Source organism: Rhinolophus hipposideros, assembly GCF_964194185.1.
Source record: "Rhinolophus hipposideros genome assembly, contig: HAP1_SCAFFOLD_204, whole genome shotgun sequence".
NCBI lineage: Eukaryota > Metazoa > Chordata > Mammalia > Chiroptera > Rhinolophidae > Rhinolophus > Rhinolophus hipposideros.
In genome coordinates this window covers 56,547-79,161 of record NW_027669141.1, presented here as the reverse complement: position 1 = coordinate 79,161, position 22,615 = coordinate 56,547, and the positions used below count along the sequence as shown (strand labels likewise).

The 22,615-nt window shown below is 42.1% G+C and overlaps 1 protein-coding gene across 3 annotated transcripts in view; it reads right to left on the bottom strand.

The window, feature by feature from the left end:
• Positions 1 to 3,461: 3,461 nt before the first annotated feature.
• Positions 3,462 to 22,615, bottom strand: part of LOC308495670 (ankyrin repeat domain-containing protein 26-like) — a 67,674-nt gene continuing 48,520 nt past the window's right edge. For 2 of the 3 annotated variants that reach the window (XR_013993025.1, XR_013993027.1), the window contains one exon: positions 3,462 to 5,611. Coding sequence is in view for 1 of the 3 variants with exons in the window: in XM_081080643.1 (XP_080936769.1) it covers positions 5,493 to 5,611; positions 6,928 to 6,976 (168 nt within the window). In the remaining 2 variants the exon portion in view is untranslated. Of the gene's footprint in view, positions 5,612 to 6,927; positions 6,977 to 22,615 lie in introns of all 3 variants that reach the window. The other variant, XM_081080643.1, reaches the window with a different exon arrangement.

Here is a 22,615-nt window from a genome sequence, read left to right as displayed (position 1 = left end):
GCCGCCTACACAGTACTAACACCTGAGATGGGAATGCGAGCTATTCCTACAGGGGTCTTTGGGCCTCTGCCTCCACAGACTGTGGGACTCATCCTAGGAAGGAGTAGTATTACCATGAAAGGGATATAGGTTGCTCCGGGAGTTGTGGATATGGATTATACAGGAGAGATCAAGATTATGACACATTCGCCTGGAGGCATTTCAGTGATCGATAAGGGCCAACGCATAGCACAATCATTGTTAATTCCATATGTCAAAGCGGGTAAAACCGCAGGCCGTAAATCCCGAGGCGACGCGGGCCTTGGTTCATAGGATGCTTATTGGGTCCAGGCCATTCACCACCAGGCCAGAATTACCACTATCCATTAATGGCCGTTCCTTCATGGGCCTTTTAGACACGGGGGCCGATGTCTCTGTTTTAACTGCAGATCAGTGGCCTAGCCACTGGCCAAAGCAGCAAACAGTAACCCAGTTAAAAGGCATAGGACAATCTCAGTCACCAGAACAGAGCAGTGATATATTGTTGTGGAAAGATCAAGAGGGACATGAAGGATCCTTTCAACCATACATAGTGGCAGGATTGCCTGTCAATCTATGGGGCAGACGTGTCATGAGTCAGATGGGAGTTTACCTGTACAGCCCTAATCAACAGGTCACTAAGATGATGTTCCATCAGGGACTCCTGCCTAGAGATGGCTCAGGTCCCTCTGGACAAGGGAGAAAAGAGCCTATCTTTCCCTCGCCCTTACCACAGAGAGCTGGCTTGGGATATTTTTAACGGGGGTCACTACTCCTCCTGTACCCCATGCAGATGCTATCACTTGGAAAAGCGACACACCTGTTTGGGTAGAACAGTGGCCCCTATCATCAGAAAAGATACAGACTGGAAGGTTGCTGGAACAGGAGCAACTCGATAAGGGACATACAGCACTTTCTAACTCTCCATGGAACTCTCCCATATTTGTAATTAAGAAAAAATCAGGTAAATGGAGGTTGTTACAAGATTTGAGAAAAATAAATGAGACTATGGAGCTCATGGGGGCTTTACAACCGGGATTGCCTAATCCTTCTGCTATACCCCAAAACACATATAAGAGAATCCTGGCTTTAAAGGATTGTTTTTATACCATACCATTGTGCCCCAAGGATTGTAAAAGGTTTGCTTTAAGTAACTTACAAGAACCTATGAAGAGATATCAATGGCTGGTGCTGCCTCAAGGTATGGCTAATAGCCCTACTCTATGTCAAGAATGTGTGGCAGCGGCGTTAGAGTCTACCCTGTCTCCCCACATACAATCCTTAATCACACTCTTTGTTCTAAATTTTTTAAACCTGGATGCGCGTGGCAGATCTGCCGCAGATCGCTTCTGGCATCCTAACACTCAACAAGATTATGCCCAAGTGAGATGGCAGGATCCAGTTACTAACCAGTGGCATGGGCCAGACCCAGTCCTAATTTGGGGACGAGGGCATGTTTGTGTTTATTCACAGGACAATGGAGGTGCGCGGTGGCTGCCTGAGAGGTTGGTGTGGCTTGCTGATGAGCGTCTTCGAGATCCTGCTGGTTGCGCAGATGCCTCAGGGTGAGACATACTGGGCATATGTTCCTGACCCTCCCATGCTACACCCCACTGTGTGGAACGGGCCTGAAGTCATTGGTGGGACAAATGACACTAGGCTGTTAGGACATCCATTCGCTCCTGCCGTCCTACAAGCTGTTGGATTCAATCATAGCGGCTTGGGCATAGGACTCCTCATATGCTTCGCGATAATGTCAGCATTACTGGATGTTTCCGTGTGGGCAGCCAGACAATTCACGGAGACAACCTAGGACAGAGTGTCACATTCCATCAGCCAGCAGGATGGAAAAACATCAGGGATAAAAACCCACCTCCACCACAAGCCCATGATCCTTGCAGTGAGGAGAACAGAAAAAATAGCAGATCCATCCTTTGGAGACAATGTTATAAAGAACCCGGGGAATATAGTGTCCCTGGGTTTAATCAAGCTGTTATAGATGGTCCGGAGGCCATGACACAGGTGCTGATGTCCAACACGGGACTAAGACTGGAGTGGTTGTGGGATTATGGTATACCTCCCGGCCCCAAAGACATATTTGGAAACTAGTGGGAGCAGTGGATACAGTGACTATGAGTATGGACGAGGGACGAGGCAAGGTAGAAGGCAATACCACTGCTTGTGTCAAGGCTCCATATGTGCTTATGATTGGAAATTTTAACATCACCCATATTGACAGGGTCCAGTTTAATGTATCTTGTATACAGTGTAACCTAAGTAATAGCATCAATTGGTCAAATGACAAAAGTAGAGCTGTAGTTCTCCACCGACCCTCTTTCGTTATGGTACCTGTTAACATTTCAGGTCCTTGGTACTCGGACCTCAGAGGAGAATTCCCCTCCTTTCTAGCTCTGTTCCATTTGCTACTGCCTTTTGTAATAATCTTTGTTGGTGTTCCTCTATTCATGTGGTTTACTCCGTTGCTCAGAAAGGTAATACTCAAGGGCTTCATCGATCTCCAAACAAAGGTTCATGAGTTGAGATTATCTGCCCAGGTCCACCGTGTCGCTGACACCCGTGTATAAAGCCCCTACAATGGGTCGGCAGCCAAAGATGGGTAAGGATTTGGTAAGAATGTACATAACCTAAGACAGGAACCGTTCGCTAGAGGGATGGTCTCCTATGACGGGTAAATGGACATATCTGTACCAACCACCTAAGCCAGGCGCAACCCTTGTGTTAATTTTATATAAAAAAGGGGGACCTGTGGGAAACCGTGCTGAAGTGCTAGCAGGTGTTGTTTGTGAAATGTTGAACCTTTGACTTCCTTGAGTGGTTTGTGCTCCCAGCGAGGCAAAACTTGCTACTCTGAGAACACAGAACCAGACTAGGTCAGGAAGTGTGGAGCTGGCCAAAAAACAGGCCCTTGTGTATTACCTTTATTGTAACTACTAGATTGCAGACAGTTCTGTTACTTTTTGATGCCCAGAGTATATAAGCTGCAAAAATAAACTTGGGCTGAGGCATTCTACTTAGAACTGCAGCAGTCTACTTAGAATTGCCTGCCCTCCCGATCCCATCTTTGTCTCTCTTCTTTTTTCTCAATCCTCACTCCCCACTTCAGGGACTGTTCGTCTCGTCGGCAGGCACCGACAGTTAGTGTAGCCACAGCAGTTATATTAGTGGCCAGTGGCTCACTGGTTACAGCTGACGGCCAACTAGTCACAGCTGACGGCCATCCAACCACAGTTGATGGCCATCTACTACCTGAGCCAGCACCCCTCCACGTGAGGCCGAGAGCCTGGAAACTGCTCTCTGGGGCTCTGTCGTGCGGGGTACCCTGCTCGCTGCGCCATTTGTCGTGCAGGGTCTCAGCTCCCGCTCCCCGCCCAAGAACGCAGGACACGGTAAGGCCAAAAAGGAACACCCACGGAGCCATAGATAGGGGAGTCAAACCAATATATTCTCGCTGGCGGCTGGGCTGGAGACACAGGAAGTAGGATCTACATAATCTGCCTAACAGCAGTCCGCGCTTGCCAGCCACCATCTTCTTGCTAGCCCCTATTCCTTTTTGCTAGCATAGCCACAGCCGTTATATTCGTGGCCAATGGCTTACGGGTTACAGCTGACGGCCAACTAGCCACAGCTGCTGGCATCTGATCACAGTTTATGGCCATTTACTACCCGAGCCAGCACCTTTCTATGTGAGGCCGAGAGCCTGGAAACTGTTTTTTGGGGTTTTGTCCCCACACTCCACCCCTACAGGTTCTCGCCTCACAATCTACGCGACAAGTGTCTTCCGCGAGGGTCCCTGTGCGAGGAGCCTGGAGGTGAATGCAATATCCTGGACACAGCCAGGCTCTCTGAGCACAGCCAGGGTTTCTCAGGGCACCACCAGTACTTCTGGGCACAGCCAGACTTCCTGGGCTTCTTAAGGTACCACCAGTCTCCCCGGGCACAGCCAGGGTTTCTCAGGGCACCACCCCAGTACTTCTGGGCACAGCCAGACATCCTGGGCTTCTTAGGGTACCACCTGTTTCCCCGGGCACAGCCAGCTTTTCTCAGGGCACTGCCACTCTCTCTGGGCACAGCCAGACTTCCTGGACACAGCCAGGGCCTCTCAGGGCACTGCCACTCTCTCTGGGCACAGCCAGACTTCCTGGACACAGCCAGGGCTCACAGGGCACTGCCACTCTCTCTGGGCACAGCCAGACTTCCTGGACTCAGCCAGGGCCTCTCAGGACACTGCCACTCTCTGGACACAGCCAGACTTCCTGGACACAGCCAGACTTCCTGGACACAGCCAGGGCCTCAGGGCACTGCCACTCTCTCTGGGCACAGCCAGACTTCCTGGACACAGCCAGGGCTCTCAGGGCACTGCCACTCTCTCTCTGGGCCTCTCGGGGTACCGTGCTGGAACAACAGTGGCTCACATAAAGGTGCTTACATATTATCAATGGTGGCCAGTCAAGACACAAAAGCAAACATCCGCCAGTCCCACTACATGATGGTATGTTCCCAAACAGTCAAGCGTCCATTAAATCAGGGATAGAAGGCAATTCCTCATAGTCCATAGTCATTCGCCAGGGCTGTCCTGGGGGTGAGGGATGACCTTGACCTCACCCTCATCTCACAATGAGGACTCAGCAAGCGTTTCCTCCTGGGACAAGTCCCGCATCCAGGCTGCGTCAGCAAGCAGTTCCCAGCCCACAGGGCCGCAACAACCTTCGCTTTCTCCGCTTTCTCCGGCCTCTGCTGGTTGGGGAACCATCCACATCTTCCCACCGCTCCACGGAAATCGAGCTCTCCGGCAGCTGCTCCTCCTGGTCTTCCTCAGACTGAGCTTTCATACGCACAAACTGCTCCACTGCCCTTCGGAGAGCTTTGGCCAGCACCGTATCCTGCCGACTACGCCATGTGTCATGCGGTGGACCCTGCTCGCTGCGCCATTTGTCGTGCAGGGTCTCAGCTCCCGCTCCCCGCCCAAGAACGCAGGACACGGTAAGGCCAAAAAGGAACACCCACGGAGCCATAGATAGGGGAGTCAAACCAATATATTCTCGCTGGCGGCTGGGCTGGAGACACAGGAAGTAGGATCTACATAATCTGCCTAACAGCAGTCCGCGCTTGCCAGCCACCATCTTCTTGCTAGCCCCCATTCCTTTTTGCTAGCATAGCCACAGCCGTTATATTAGTGGCCAATGGCTTACGGGTTACAGCTGACGGCCAACTAGCCACAGCTGCTGGCATCTGATCACAGTTTATGGCCATTTACTACCCGAGCCAGCACCTTTCTATGTGAGGCCGAGAGCCTGGAAACTGTTTTTTGGGGTTTTGTCCCCACAGGCTCTGTCCCCACAACATATGATACAAAAATATTTTCCTGTAATAAGGATTTCACATGCCATATATTTTGGGATACAATTAACATGTTGTTTAAACAGCCCAGTAAATACACTTGTACTATTTATATTTTAGAGCTTATACTTTTTTTTCAAATCGTAGACGATTTCTAGTTTTATATTCTCAAGTAGATTATCAATAGGTGATAGAGGAACTTTTCGATTGAATTCAGATTCAAATTCAGCAGGAACTGGAAAGAAAAAGACAGAATTATGTTCTTTAAAATACAACTAAGTATAAGTGTTAAGAAGAATGAGAAAACCTCTAGATGAGGCCACAGCTCACAACAGGAGATCATATTCAATACAGTTTGCCCACGGCTGCACACTGACTTGACTGCTATTGTGGCCAAGTATCAGAGCTTCTGGTTGTCTCATCCTTCATTCATTTATAAACAAGGTCGTACGACAAGCACTGAAGTTACAAGACGAAGATGACACGGTCCAGCCCTGACCCATCATCTACTATAAGCTGAAGGAACAGATGAACAGGCAATTTCCATTCAGAGGCCCCTATACCATACAAATGCACAACAGGACGCGAGTGGGACCCACAAAAGGGACATCCCAGTATTGATTGTCTGCTCTCTGGTGGAGGTGACATGGATGTTGATGCCTGAAGGACAAGGACAGAGGATGCCAGAGAGAGGGAAGACGCAGATGCGAAGACTAGTGTGGGGGAGAAGACTACGGAACGAGAAGTAGTCTGGTTTAGCTAGATGCTAGAGCAAAGGGGCAAACGAGGGTTGGTAGCAAGATATAGGCTGAGATGTTTGGTGAGAACTACATTGATTTGGGTGTTTTCATTCCATGCAAAGCAATGTGGAGTTTCTCCTGAGGGTACATGGTAAACTAATGACAAAGTAAATGACTGGAGATTTAAATGTCACCCATCAGGTGACAGCTACAGTGTTTCCTCCAAAAATAAGACTAACCAGAAATTAAGCCCTAATGCGTCTTTTGGAGCTATAATTAATATAAGACCTGGTCTTATTTTCGGGGAAATATGGTAGCTTGGCCCTTCTAGGAGGTACCGTATTTCCCCAAAAATAAGACCGGGTCTTATATTCATTTTTGCTCCCAAAGACACATTAGGTATTATTTTCCGGTTAGGTCTTATTTTCGGGGAAACACCATATATGAACAGTAATTGCTTAAGTATCACTAGATAAGTCTGGTTATTGGGCCTCATATCACTGGCAAAAACATAAAAGTTGATGAAGCCCCGTTTTCAACGTGCAGGTGGAAAGTTCCATAGGGATGGCAGAAGAAAGGAAGGGGACAGGCCAGAAATAAAAAGAGATACATAGACTCTTGAGATATTACTCATATGACCTTGTCTTCACTATGAATGTTTATGCTTTCACCTTTTTTATTTGCTAAGGCCAAGAAAATATTTAATGTAGTATCTATTATCAGAACATGGAAAGGGATGCCATTTAATATTTACATTTTATTCCAGAAATCAATGATATCTAACTTGAATTAATACATTTTGGCAACATACCGTCTTTGTATAGTTCTTTAGTTTTTTTTTCCTGGTACTCCAGCAGCGACTGAAATAAATCAAATCTTATTATAGCATTTAAGGTAAACAAGAGACTTTATTGTAGAAATGATACATCTTATGAAATGTGCTCTTTAAATAATGCCTTTAGAGAATAGACTTAACGTATGATTTATATAAATACAAAAAAGTTTAAAAATGAATAACATAAATTACTGCTTATTTTGATTGTACATAATAGAGACCATCTATATGAGATGCTATTTAGATTAATCTGACCAACAGTGCAATTGATATTGGTCTACCTAAGATACATAATTTCAAAAGAGTGACGTTTGATTTGATTGGTACAATGAAGTTTAAACAAGTCAAGTCATATTTTACACTGAATGCATTACTTTGCAATTTTTAGAAAAATTGTCCTTTATAAATGTTTCTTGTTCTTTGTTTTTACTTTAATGGACTTTTCCTTAAAATGAGCTTTCCATTCTTGCACTTCTAGAAAAGTAATCTTAAGGTGTATTCTAGGCTCTTCATTTTTCAGCATAGAACCTTAAAGACATAAAATGATGAAAGTGGTACTGTGCCGTCATGTGAAAATTCTACTGACAGAAACAATAACCAAAACGATTTTGCAGTCTATGACTGAAACATTACCGTATTCGTATGCACAGAAAGATTTCCGAAAAGCTGCTTGAATAAAGTATGACCTAGAGCCAGTTTTCAAATTTACTTTCTCATTTATGACTTTGTAGAGTTAGAAACAAAAAATAATATATAATTTTTAAATGTGACTTTGTTCCTTAGAAATCAGGTCCAATTTTCGAAACACTAAAATAGCTGTAGTTATAGTCTATTTAATTATGAAATGTGTGGGAGTATTTCAAACTATATTACAAGTGTCCCAGTCTAGAGTGGTCTTACTGAAACCTTTCTTCTGAAAGCTATCCTCTCACAAAATGTCCAAAGTAGTGCTTAAAATAATATCCAGAAACTAATAGACACTATGGTGACAACAATGTGACAGCCAATCCTTGTACAAATTTAGGGGGAATGTGGGAAACCGTGCTAAAGTGCTAGCAGGTGTTGTTTTGTGAAATGTTGAACCTTTGACTTCCTTGAGTGGTTTGTGCTCCCAGCAAGGCAAAACTTGCTACTTTGAGAACACAGAACTAGACAAGGTCAGGAAGTGTGGAGCTGGCCAAAAAACAGGCCCTTGTGTATTACCTTTATTGTAACTACTAGATGGCAGACAGTTCTGTTACTTTTTGATGCCCAGAGTATATAAGCTGCAAAAATAAACTTGAGCTGAGGCATTCTACTTAGATCTGAAGCAGTCTACTTAGAACTGCGGCAGTCTACTTAGAATTGCCTGCCCTCCCGATCCCATCTTTGTCTCTCTTCTATTTTTTCTCAATCCTCACTCCCCACTTCAGGGACTCTTCTTCTCGTCGGCAGGCACCGACAGGGGAAGACAAATTTGTTTTCCAATATTTGCATAACACTTTTTTTTGTGAATGGCTTGATAGAAAGGGCTTATAACGTGAATAATGTGACAACAACATCACCAGACAGGCCGTGTAAAATCAATAACTAAATACCATAGGAAGGGAGAGGACTTTCATGAAACAGTTTTAAGTTATTGTTAATCAACAATATAAAATGTAAATCACATTTTTACACGACTTGAATTAAGGAACTACCAATGTAGCGTTATTATTTTCCCCCAAAACAGCTCTTTTCTTAAATATTTACTTCAGCACTTTCTGTCGTGTTTCCCTGAAAATAAGATGTAGCTGGACCATCAGCTCTAATGCGACTTTTGGAGCAAAAATTAATATAAGACCCGGTCTTATTTTAACATAATATAAGAATGGGTCTTATGTAATATAAAATAATATCAGACCAGGTCTTATACTAATTTTTGCTCCAAAAGACACATTAGAGATGATGGTCCAGCTATGTCTTATTTTTGGGAAACACGGTATGTTTATTTCTAGGTGAGGAGTGTGTTCAGATGGTGGAAGTAGCTTGAAGTCCAACATTAATAAGGACAACATATCTGCAGTCTTATTATACTTTTCCATTTATCAAATATATAGAAAGGTGAGACAATTATACACAAAAAAATGTATCAGCAAACTTTAATTCAAAGGATTTCAACTAGAAGGATTTTCTCATTACTGGCAGTTCTTACTAGACTACGTCTCGGAGAAAGCTCAGGTTCCACTGGGGACACCCACGGGATAGCACAGCTTAGGAGTCTGCATCCCTCCTTTAGCTAGGTAGCTCTACACGTCTCTGCTTTGGTTTGTTTTGTGTTAATTGGGGACTACTGAGGAACAGTTTGCTTTTCCAGGATGTCAAATTGTTCTTTTTTTCAATCTAGTTGTGGATGGTGCATCTCACTGGCCAATGTGGGACTTGAACCGGTTACCTTGGTGTTATGGGCACCTCGCTCCAACCACTGAGCCAACAGGCTCCCCACCAGCAGCCCAATTCCAAGCTCAACCCATTGCTTCTCACGGGTCTATGTGGGAATGGAACTGTCAACCTTGGTGTTATGAGCACAGTGCTCCAACCACTGGGCCAACCGGCTGCCCACCATGGTTCATCTCCAAGTTCAAGCCATTGTTTTCAATCTAGCGGTGGAGGGCGCAGTTCACTGGCTCATGTGGGAATCGAACCCACAACCTTGTTGTTAAGAACTTGCACTCTAACCAACTGAGGCATGTGGCCACCCTTGGTCTCTGTTTTTATATACCGTGTTTCCCCGAAAATAAGACCTAGCTAGACAATCAGCTCTAATGCATTTTGGAACAAAAATTAATTAAGACCCGGTCTTATTTTACTATGATATAAGACCGCGTATGACATATGATATGATGTGACGTGATGTGACCGGATCTTACATTAATTTTTGTTCCAAAAGACACATTAGAGCTGATTGTCCGGCTAGGTCTTATTTTTGGGTAAACACAGTAATTACACAAAAAAAATTTTCTCAAAGAACGGTACTATTCTTTGATAAAAAGAATATTTTTCAGGTCTGAAAGTCACTGATTTAGTGAAAGTCCCTAATTTTGCATAAGAGGCAACCAAGACTCACAGAGATTATATAGGTCACCTGAGGTCACCAAACCAAGGAGCTGCGGGCCAGGAATGGGATAAGTCTCCCTATTGAGGCTAGCCTGCTATGCCAGCTACTACCTCATATTCCGGAAAATTCCATCAATTTCTGAGTACAACTCAAAGAAAATGAATATGCAAAACTTTGTCATGTAGCTCAATAATGTTAAAGCATGAGAAACAAAATAGTAGCTTTCTAACTCAAGTATTATCTTTAAAGTCATTATTAAAAATAAAGACAGATTAACATCACAAGTCCTATTAGCAGTAGTCAAACACACTCAATTTATAAAGCATAAACATTTCTAAACACAGAAAAGGGAACTTGAAGGAGAAAATCATGAGTTAAAGAAAGCAAACTCAAGTTGAGGAAATTCTTCCTTAAAATGACTTGTCTTTTCCTCAGAATCAAATTTGGCTGACCAATATAAACCAACACAGGTATTATTCATGGTGGGGGTTAAGTATAGCGAAATTGGAAACACAAAACAGATTTCTCTTTACCATCTAGTGCACTTGTGTCCAACCTCACATCATCACAACTGCATCAGAAGTCTTTCCAGTGTTCCCTAGTGATTTGGGACACTTATCTCTGGATCTTGACAGAGTGGGGCTTTTCCATCTCTTATTCAGCCTTGCATGATTGGGCAACCCAACGCCTCACAAGGGAACAACGTTGGCCTTGGAATGAGGGCATTGACTTTAACATAAACAATTTTCCAATTTATGAGGAAATACTGAAAACTAAACACCTCTTTCCTACCAAAAAATAATTAAAGGAAAAATGTCCACAAGCATATTCTCTCTCATTGCTTCTGCCTTTACACTCTTTCATCTTCTGATTTCTGTGGTGAAACCACTGAGAACATTTTAATTGTGCATCATGCTTAAGAATTTACAGAAGCGTTGGCCATTCACTTTCTTTTTGTACCCAGTCCTTCCTCCAGGTTCACCACTTTGAAGGACTTGGACTCCATTTAGCCGAAGGGCTGTCCGAAAATCCTTGGCTTTGTTCTCCTATGATTTATTAAGGGGAAGCTAAATGAAAACACAAGGTTGGAGCCCCATTTAGCACAGGCCTGTGCTATGTTTCTCTGCATTAAGAAGGCCACAGTTGTTAGATGTGGGAGGGGGTTGGAGATGGGGGGAAGGGTGAAGGGATTGGGGGGCGGTTGGTGACCACAGGATGGCCTCAGGGTCTTTTGAGAATTACTTTGGGGAACTTACTCAATAGTGTTTGGGGATTTTGTTGGGTGTCCGATGGACATGTGTCCTGTTTGGGAGACCACCTCAGGGATGCGGTGGATGCTTGGTCATGGCATTGTACACCAGAGACTGGACATTAATGAATGCCAACTATAAATTTATGTGTATAATGTGATGGCTCGGTGTGAGGTCGGGGTGGTGGTGGATGGGGGGAGGGGGGTTCACGTTGTGAGGGATGTAAAAATAAAATAAAACTGAAAAAAAAAAAGGAGGCCACAAAACACCATCAAAACCACAAACCACCCTGCATTGATCAAAATGGATATTCTTTGGAATGATGTAAACATCATGTCAAGAGAGACAACCCCTTTCTATCTCCACGATATCTACAACTCATCGGGCATCTATAGCCCAAGAAAGGATCTTCTGCTCAACACACTACGATTCCTTAAAACACCACGCATCTGTAAAAGGGAAGGAGGGTGCACTGGATGTGAAAGGGAGGCAGGATGGAGGAAAGCACAGGGACAGCCCACAGCTGCAGTTCCAGGGGGACAAGGCTGAGCCTGAAGCCCCAGCAAAGGCAGTGGTGGTGGAGGGGACGGGGTGCAGCTCCCACATCACTGCCCAGGGGAGGCTAAGTGGGGCACCAGCAGCATCTCCCCACCCCTCTCCAGATGCAGCAGTGCTGGCACCATCAGGGACCAGTAGCAGCAGCAGAAACAATTCTCCAGTCTCACGACCACACACAGTGCTACCAGTAGACATAGGGAACCAGGTAGCAGCTCAGTGGGCTCAAGAACACGCTCCCCTCAACCACCCACTTCCCCCACCTGCTTGGTGGTGGTGACCAGAGACCCTGGAGACCTGGATGCAGTTGCAACACCCATCTCCCTGGTCACCCAGGCTTGGACTCCCACACCCACAGCTAAGCCCCCGCCCCTGGATCCCCCATACTCAAGGAGCACCTGTGGGAGAAAACAGAAACTACACTCTTGTACCATCTACTGAAAACAAAAGAAAGACCTCTAACTATATACCTGTTTAATTGTTCAAATCGAAATGTACCTACATAAGAAAGTATTCACTACTTCAAATGTGCCTGTAGAGGAACAAGCCACTCAGCAGCATGAAGAAGCAAGGTGACATGGTTAACACTGAGAGAAGATGACACTTCTCCAGAAACCAAGTCAAAGTTACGGAAGATTGTGATCTCTGTGACCGAGATTTCAAAACAGCAGTCATGCTCTCTGCTCATCACACAGAACAGCTAAGAGACTTGTAGGAGGATGACTTGAAGGTGGGCAAACTGGGCGAGCAGGGGAAGTGGGAAGGGAGACGTGGCCCGCATCCATGGCTGCGGAGGTGCAGGTGGTCCCAGGACAGAACAGAGACCACAAGAGCCAGGAGGTGGGCTCTTTCCCTGTGTCCCACAGCTCATCTCCCTGCCCAGAGAGCAGCATATCAGAGTTTGAGGCAGTCACCTCAGCTGAGACCTCCAGCTGGGCCCTAGGTAGGACAAAGGAAGTAAACACCATACCTGGGCCCCTCCCCCGACTCTCCCAATCCTACCCCCACCCTTCCAGAGACTCACGCTGGCCCCTGATCTGAGGAGTAGTGTCAGATTACAGAGGACCCATAGTGCTCAGGATCTGGGAGGACCCGGTTTGTAGCTACTGCGACTTAGGGAAGAAGCTGGGAAGTGTGTGACACTGCTGGGCTGAGAGAGAGAAGACTCCTCCATCCCCAGTCCCCACCTTCTCTGACCTGCCCAGGGCAGGGCAATTACAACTGTGGAGACATGCCCAGGGGTTAGCAGTAGGCAGTAGTCGCAGCTCTGGGCTTTCAGCAGCTCAGAAATCTCCCACCACACACGCACACATGCACGCACGCACACACACACACACGGAAGGAGTGACCTAAGACTCAGGAGACCTGGGCACAGGGCTGGTTGTGTTACTCTCAGTGCGCATATGTGCAGGCAAGAGCAGAAACTGCACTGACTTTGTAGAAACTACCATCCAGACCCGATAGCCCCACTCATCTACATCTGCCGTCCCAGGGTCACTCTGGGCACCAGGTGACCGGCTCTGCCTGAACAATACACAGAGGACTCTCTGGTACAGCAGAGGACGGCCTGGAGATTACTTGGTGGGCTTAAGCCAAGACTGGCGCTGCGTTTTTTGTTTTGTTTTGTTTTTGTATCTTTGATATTTTTGCCTGTGTTGAGTGTGGGTTACTGGTTGTTTTCACACGTGAGTGTATTTGGTTTTGACTTTGTTGTTGCTGTTGTGCTTGGTGATTGGCTTTGTTCTGAAATTGCCCTACACCAGGGCCCAGCCCAAGAGTCACAAGATTCAACACCTCCTGACACCAACTCCAGACCCAACCAGAGTATTATTGGGTTTGACCTACAAGTGACACACCCAGAGGGAATTATCTACAGGCACAAGAGCCCATAGAGGCCAAGTCTAATTGGAGTGGTCAACCCTCACGCAGCAGATCATCCACCGAGGGCAGAGCTAAGTCTCACAACTAGGCAGCCTAGGATCAACCCCACCTACTGACCAGCCAAAAGCAATGAAAGTTCAACTTTACACAGGACAATATACACAACACCAGGGTCACCTTTGGAGCACACGCACAGGAGAATAGGGAAGTGGTGCAAGTCAGATATAAAGGACACACACTACATAAGATAACCCAGCAAAGACCGAGAATCCTAGGGGATCTACCTAATACATCGAAGCAAACATGGAGAGTCAACCAGAATGGGGAAACAAAGAAACATGTCCCAAATAAAAGAACAGAAGAAACCTCCAGAATTGGAACCAAATGAAATAGAGGTAACCAATCTATCAGAGACAGAGTTCAGAACACTGACGATAAGAATGTTTAAAGAGCTTAGTGACGACATAAAGAAGGATAGAGAAATCATAATGAACAACCAGTTAGAACTAAAGAATACAACAAGTGAAATAAAGCACACGCTTGAAGGAATTACCAGTGGGTTAGATGAGTCAGAGAATCGAATCAGCGACTCAGAAGACAAGTTAACAGTGAACACACAAGCGGAACAAAAATAAATCCACGCCTATATGGCCATTTAATCTACGACAATGGAAGCAAGAATTTACGGTGAGGTAAAGACAGTCTTTTCAATAAATGGTGCTGGGAAACCTGGACAGACACATGCAAAAAGATGAAGCTGGACCACCTCCTTACACCATATACAAGAATAAATTGAAAATGGGTCAAAAACTTAAATGTAACATCTGATACCATAAAACTCCTAGAAGACAATATAGGAAGCAACTTTACATATATTACCCGGAGTAAGATTTTTACTGATACATCCCCTTGGGCAAGGGAAGTAACAGAAAAAATATACATATGGGATTACATCAAACTAAACATTTTTTTCACAGTAAAGGAAACCATCATTACAACAAAAAAGGGTCCTACTGAATGGGAGAAGATATCTGCCATTGATATATCCAAACTTTATTAAAAAACTCACTCAACTCAGCTCCAAAAAAACAATCAAACCAATTAAAAAATGGGCAGAGGACATGAAGAGACATTTATCTAAAGAGGACATACAGATGGCAAACAGACATATGAAGAAATGCTCAACCTCACTAACCATCAGAGAAATGCAAATAAAAACCACAATGAGATACCACCTCACCCCAGTCAAAATGGTTATCATCAATAAATCAACAAACAACAAGCGCTGGCGAGGATGTGGAGAAAAGGGAACCCTTGTGCACTGTTGGTGGGATTGCAGATTGGTGCAGCCACTATGGAAAACAGTATGGAAGTATCTCAAAAATCTGAGAATGGAACTACCTTATGACCCAGCAATTCCATTCCTAGGCATCGATCTGGAGAAATCCAAAACTCTAATTCAAAAAAATGTATGCACCCCTATGTTTATTGCAGCTCTATACACAATAGCCAAGACATGGAAACAATCAAAATGCCCATCGGTAGACGACTGGATTAAGAAACTGTGGTACATTTATACAATGGAATATTATGCAGCCATAAAGAAGAAGGAAATCTTACCATTTGCAACAATATGGATGGACCTAGAGAACATTACGTTAAGTGAAATAAGTCAGACAGAGAAAGACAAATACCTTATGATCTCACTTATATATGGAATATAAGAAAACAATAAATGAGTGAACTAATCAGAAACAGTTTCAGAGACACAGAGGAAAAACTGAAGGTTGCTAGATGGGAGGGGGGTGGGGATAAGGGGGAAGGTGAGGGGATTACAAAGCACAATCGATAACCCCAAGATTGCCATGGGGATACGAAAGTCAATTTGGTGAATGTAATCAATAATGTAAAGATTTTGTAGGGTATCTGATTACACTTGTCTCATTAGGGAGAGCACCTCAGAGATGATGTAGATGCCTGACAACTGCACTGTACACCGGAAGCTGAAGCTGAACAATAATGAATGTTAATGTTAACTACAATTGTTATACACACACACACATATACATGTATGTATATATATGTTTACAAGAAGTAGAGTACAGCCTGAGGGATAGAGGCAGTAGAAATGTAATGGCTGTATGTGATGTCAGAGGGGTCGTTGATGAGGGGAGAGGGGTCATCATTATGTGAGGCATACAAATTATAAATGTGTAACTATTACATTGTTTTGTACACCTGAAACTAATAATAAAAAAAGAGTTAAAAATAATAATACTCATTCACTGAAAAAAAAGAAGACACCCAGAACTAGTTTCTGCACAGTAAAACAAACAAACAAAAAACAATAGCACTTCTTGATGACTTTCAGGCACATATATAACACCTGTCAATCAGCAATCTGGCCCTCAGCTTAAAATAACCCAGTTCAACACAGTCGAGTCATGGCCAAAGAGAAACAGGGCTGAGCTATTTTCAGCTGTAGCCCCAGCAAGAAGCTCAGTATATTATATACTATATTATATAAAATACTATATGTCAATAGTCAAAAGACATACAGTATTTACTTCTAGGGCCAAAGAGTAGCACGAACCAGGAAAAGCTTGTTCACCTGAAACTAACGACATACATTATACTTCACTTAATTTTTCAAATACAAAGGAGATAAAAGACTCTCTGCCACATATTATATACTCCCCCATGAAAGAATTATTATTTCATTATCCTTTTTATACCTACTGCTGCCTAGAGAAAAAAAATCAAACTCACTTATAGCCCTCCTCAATTTGACCTCTACTAACCGTTTTAAACTAATTTTCTATATTGTATGCTGCATATAAATTAGACCAATTGTTCCGAGCAGATGATTTGTGCTTTCCTTCCTGTATTCTCCATGTTGCTTAAATGTAATAAACATTTTGGAGGGTAAAACAAAACAAAGTAACAGCATGAAGAATGTCACTGAGATATAACAACGCTCACAAGGCAGTTCAATGAGTTCAGGAGTAAAATTAATGACCCGGAGGAGAACTTTATCAAAGAGATGGAAACTATGAAACAGAACCGAACAGAACTCCTGCTGGTCAAGAACTCAAGAATGAGTATTTTTAACAACCACGTCACACGAAGAAAACGAGTTGTGATTTTTTTTTTTTTTTTTTTTTTTTTTTTTTAGGTAGACTATGAACTTTAATGAAAAATATGTATCAATATCAGTTCACCAATTGTAACAAATGTACGATAGTATTGCTGGAAGAGGGGTTAGAAGAATGAGGGGAAGCATGGGAAGTCTCTGGGCTTCCTGCTTAATTTTTCTATAAACTTAAAACCAGTATAAACAATGAAGTCTATTAATTCAACAAAAAATTAGAATGTCTCCTGCATGTGTCCACTCAAATACCCACAAAAGGGAACAGTTTATGGACTAAAAAGCCATATGAATTTTCTTATCAACATTCTTCTCTTTAATAAAATAGGTAAACTAAGTGGAAAGAAAATAATACAATTTTCCTCCTTTCAGACTCAGCAAGGGTATTTTTTTTTCCTATTTCGGATAGAAAAATAAGTCATTGTTAAACTTTTCCTTTTCCTGAATTGGCCCATATACAAAAAGATTGGTAATCACTGATTCTAAAAGAAAATAAAAGGAAAGTTCTCCTCTGTAGGGGACAGCTACCCATTTTATCCAGGTGCTCTTGCTTGGTTCCAGATATAAAAGAATGTTTTAAAAAGTGTAAATGTCAGAAAACCCTGATACAGCTGAAAGGGAGAGGGTTGTGCCTTGTCCTGTTGACTAAAACACTTCAGTATTTTAGATTTGAGCAAAAGGACTTCTAAACTTTATCACTGTTGTGACACACATTTTATATCAGATTTGTGAGAAATACAACATTTATTAGGACCTGGGAAAAAACGCTGAGAAGCATGACTCTGTCTTGAGAGGTGATAGAGCTTCACTCTGTCTCAGATTCATTTATCCATCCACTCAGCAAATACTCGCTGAGGCACTGAAAATGAGGGCTTGAACTTTATGTGGGAGATAACAGGAAGAAAGGCCTCATTTCCGCCCTCCACAAGACAAGTGAACACTGTCTCTGACCCAGGCAATCAGAAGGTGTAGAGCAGACTGACACATCTTTCACCGTGGAGAGGGGACTAGCCTGTTTTGTTTATGCAGGAAGCAAAACGACCCTGGCTTACTAAAGAGAAAAAAATGCATGCATGAATTTGCAAGTGAGCACGAACATTACAAAATTTTATCACTTAAACCTATTTCTTTACAATATTTTGGACTCTTTGCAGTGCTTCAGCAGGCAATACTGCAATCCCAATTTTTTTTTTAATTAATTAATTTATTTATTAGTTTCAGGTGTACAAAACAAGGTAATACTTAGACGTTCATCATTTATATCCCTCATACTGTGAGCCCCCCTCCCCCCATCCACTATCCCTCCGACCTCACACTGAACCATCACATTATATATATAAAATTATAGTTGGCATTCATTAATGTTTAGCTTCTGATGTACAATGCCATGATCAGGTATCCACAGTATCCCTGAGGTGGTCTCCCAAATAGGACGCATGTCCATCGGATACCCAACAAAATCTTTACAACATTATAGAATACCTTCCCCAAATTAATTTTCAAAAGAAAAACCCTGAGGCCATCTTGTGGTTACCAGCTGCTTCCAAATCCCTTCACCTTTCCCCTTATCCCCAACCCCCTCCCACACACCCATCTAACCACTCTCGGTTTTTTCTCTGCGTCCCCCAAACTGACTCTGATTAGTTCATTCACATAGTCTTTTCTTTAGATTCCATATATAAGTGAGATCATATGGTACTTGTCTTTCTCTTTCTGACTTATTTCACTTAACATAATGTTCTCTAGATCCATCCATGTTGCTGCAAATGATAAGATTTCTTTCTTCTTTATGGCTGCGTAATACTCCATTGTATAAATGTACCACAGCTTCTTAATCCAGTCATCTACCGATGGGCATTTTGGTTGTTTCCATATCTTGGCTATTGTGTAAAGTGCTGCAATAAACATAGGAGTGCATACAGATTTTTGAATTGGAGTTTTGGATTTCTCCGGGTAGATGCCTAGGAGTGGAATTACTGGATCATAGGGTAGTTCCATTTTCAGATTCCTGAGATACCTCCATACTGTTTTCCATAGTGGCTGCACTAATCTGCAGTCCCACCAACAGTGCACTAGCGTTCCGTTTTCTCCACATCCACGCCAGCATTTGTTGTTTGTTGATTTATTGATAATAGCCATTTTGACTGGAGTGAGGTGGTATCTCATTGTGGTTTTTATTTGCATTTCTCTGATGGTTAGTGAGGTTGAGCATTTCTTCATATGTCTTCTTGCCTTCTGTATGTCCTTCTTAGAGAAATGTCTCCCCAAGTCCTCTGCCCATTTTTTAATTGGGTTGTTTGTTTTTTTGGAGTTGAGTTGAGTAAGTTTTTTATAGATTTGTGATATTAATCCCTTATCAGATATATCATTGGCAAATATCTTTTCCCATAGAGTAGGATCCCTTTTTGTTTTATTGATGGTTTCCTTTGCTGTGAAAAAACTTTTTAGTTTGATGTAATCCCACATGTTTATTTTTTCTCTTACTTCGCTCGCGCGAGGGGATATATCAGTGAAAATCTTACTGCGGGTAATGTCCATGAAGTTTCTTCCTATATTTTCTTCTAGATATTTTATGGTTTCAGATCTTACATTTAAGTCTTTAAGCCATTTTGAATTTGTTTTTGTATATGGTGTAAGGAGGTGGTCCAGCTTCATTTTCTTGCATGTGTCCGTCCAGGTTTCCCAACACCACTTATTGAACAGACTATCTTTACCCCATCGTACATTCTTGCTTCCATTGTCGTAGATTAGATGGGCATATAGGCATGGATTTACGTCTGGACTCTCTATTCTGTTCCATTGATCTATGTATCTATTTTTATGCCAGTACCATGTTGTTTTGATTACTGTAGCCTTGTAGTATAGTTTGAAATCAGGTATCGTTATACCTCCCACTTTGTTCTTATTTCTCAAGATTGCTGAGGCTATCCGGGGTCTTTTATGGTCCCATATAAATTTTAGGATTATATGTTCTATTTCTGTGAAAAACGTCGTTGGTAGTTTGATAGGAATTGCGTTGAATATGTATATTGCCTTAGGCAGTATGGACATTTTAACTATATTAATTCTTCCTATCCATGAACATGGAATGTGTTTCCATCTATTTATGTCTTCTTTCATTTCTTTCTTCAGTGTTGTATAATTTTCTGAGTACAGATCCTTTACATCTTTGGTTAGATTTATTCCCAGATATTTTATAGTCTTTGGAGCAATTGTAAATGGAATTGTTTTTTTAATTTCTCCTTCTGCTATTTTATCATTGGTATATACAAATGCAACTGATTTCCGAATATTAATTTTATATCCTGCTACTTTACTAAATTCATCTATCAGTTCTAATAGTTTCTTGGTGGAGTCTTTAGGCTTCTCTATATATAGTATCATATCATCTGCATATAATGATAATTTTACTTCCTCCTTACCAATTTGGATGCCTTTTATTTCTTTCTCTTGTCTGATTGCTGTGGCTAAAACTTCCAGCACTATGTTGAATAGAAGTGGAGAAAGTGGGCAACCTTGTCTTGTTCCTGATCTTAGGGGGAATGGTTTTAGCTTTTCCCCATTGAGTATGATGTTAGCTGTGGGTTTGTCATATATGGCCTTTATTATGTTAAGATATGATCCCTCTATTCCCACTTTCTTAAGGGTTTTTATCATAAAAGGTTGAACAGCTGTACTCTTGAAATGTTTTCTTTGGATGGGATGAAATATTTATTCCATTAATTATATATGAAGCTAAAGGTACAACTATGCATCTCAATGTGTTTCTGAGAATGTAGGATCTATGCCAAGAACAAGATTGGCACCAGTGTTTCAGAAAAGAACCGGGTCAAACAGAATCTACTTTTCAATTGCAAGATGATGGATTAGAGAGATTTCTAAAGAGGAAAGCAGATGGTCCAGGTTTCATCTTCTCCTTCCTAGACAGTGAAATCTATGGAAGAGGCTATGGATTAGGAGATAGACAAAATGAAGAAAGTTGTCCACCAAGTATCAGATCCTATTACCGACATTTGATGAAAATGGGAGTGAAAGGGAGGCACTGGGTTAAAGATTAATGTTTTGAATGAAGAAAACAAAAGGAATGAGTCGACTTTGTAAGCCTAATATCCCATCATGTCATAAGGTCACCAAGGTCTGCGGGCCACAGGCTCCATCCAGAAGCAAAACATCTCCACAGAAGTGGAATTAAAGATATTCCCCTACATTGACATTTTATTATTCCATAAGGCATCTGGTAATATGCAAGATGACTGGGGAAGAGTTCTCATAACATTTGATTTGGTAATGGCGTAAGGACAGATCTATAGATCAATGAATCAAAATTAAGGATCCGGAAATTAACCTCATATGTAGAGCCGAGTGATTTTTGACAAGGGTGCTAAAAAATCCAATTGGAGGTGAATAGTCTTTTGAGCAAATGATACTGGATCAACTGGATATCCACATGCAAAAGAAAAAATTAGAGCTCTACATCATACCAGATATAAAAATTATCTCAAAATGTAAAAGCTAAAATTATAAAAGCTTAGAAGAAAGCATAGTTATACGTCTTCATGAAAGAGTTCGTAATTGAGTGTTTAAAAAAATAGATTAACTGGACTCCATTAAAATAAAATGCTTCTGTGCTTTAAAGGATACCATTGAAAGACTAAAAAGGCAAGCTAATGAAAGGGAGAAATATTTGAAAATCCTATATCTGATAAGCGATTTGTATCCAGGATATATAAAGAACTCTTACAATTCAACAAGAAAGAGACAGTGCAATTTTAAAAGGGCGAAGGAATTGAAACAACAGTTTTTCAAAGAAGTTATACAAATGGATAATAAGCATGGGAAAAGATTGCTCAGCATCATTAGTCATCAGAAAAAACTACATCAAAACCACAATATGGAGCAGAGAGTTCACTAGTGGTTCCCTAGGGCTAAGAAGAGTGGGAAGGGCAGACTGGCACACGGTGAAGGCTAACAGCACACAGATACTTTCCAGGGTGATGAAAATGTTGTAAAACTGACTGTGATGATGACTGCATAAAGCTTTGAATACACTAAAAGTCACTGCACTGCATACTTTAAATGATGGAACTGCATGCTATGTTCATTATATCTCAATGCAGATTGGAGCCAGTGCTTTGGGGTCATGCAACGGTGTCCTTCTTGGCTTTAGATCACTAGCCAGCGTTGAGACATAGGAGAGGTAACAGTATGCCCTTTTATAGAAAAATGATATAGAAAATAAGCTATCTTTTTCACTGCTTGAGTCTGTAAAATTAAGAGAGAAATCAATATTGTACTGCTCAAAGCATTGAGTGGTTTCTATTTCCCCAAATTAAGTGATTTCTGGGTCCCAAACGGATTACAAAGTACCTTCTGTTTTAACCTAGCCATCTGAATATCCATTTCAGATTGATTGGGTTCTAAATCTCCAAGGAAACTAACCTCTCCATTTTGACTGTCATGTAGCATCCTTGTATTCTGAAAGAGGGTCTTCAGTCTGCAGAATTGTAGAAAACGAGTAAGTCAAATTCTTTAAGAGTAAATGTTTAGTAATTATTTAAAGAGATGATATGTCTATCATACAAAATAAACAAATCTATAAATTATGATCCTCTCCTATTTGTTCCAGTATAAGAGTTTGAAAGCATACTAATAAAATTATAACCTTAGGTAAGTAACATAAAACAATTGTGATACATATGATACAGACTTCATATTGTAACAATGTAAGGTTCTTATAATTAAAGTATTATTAAT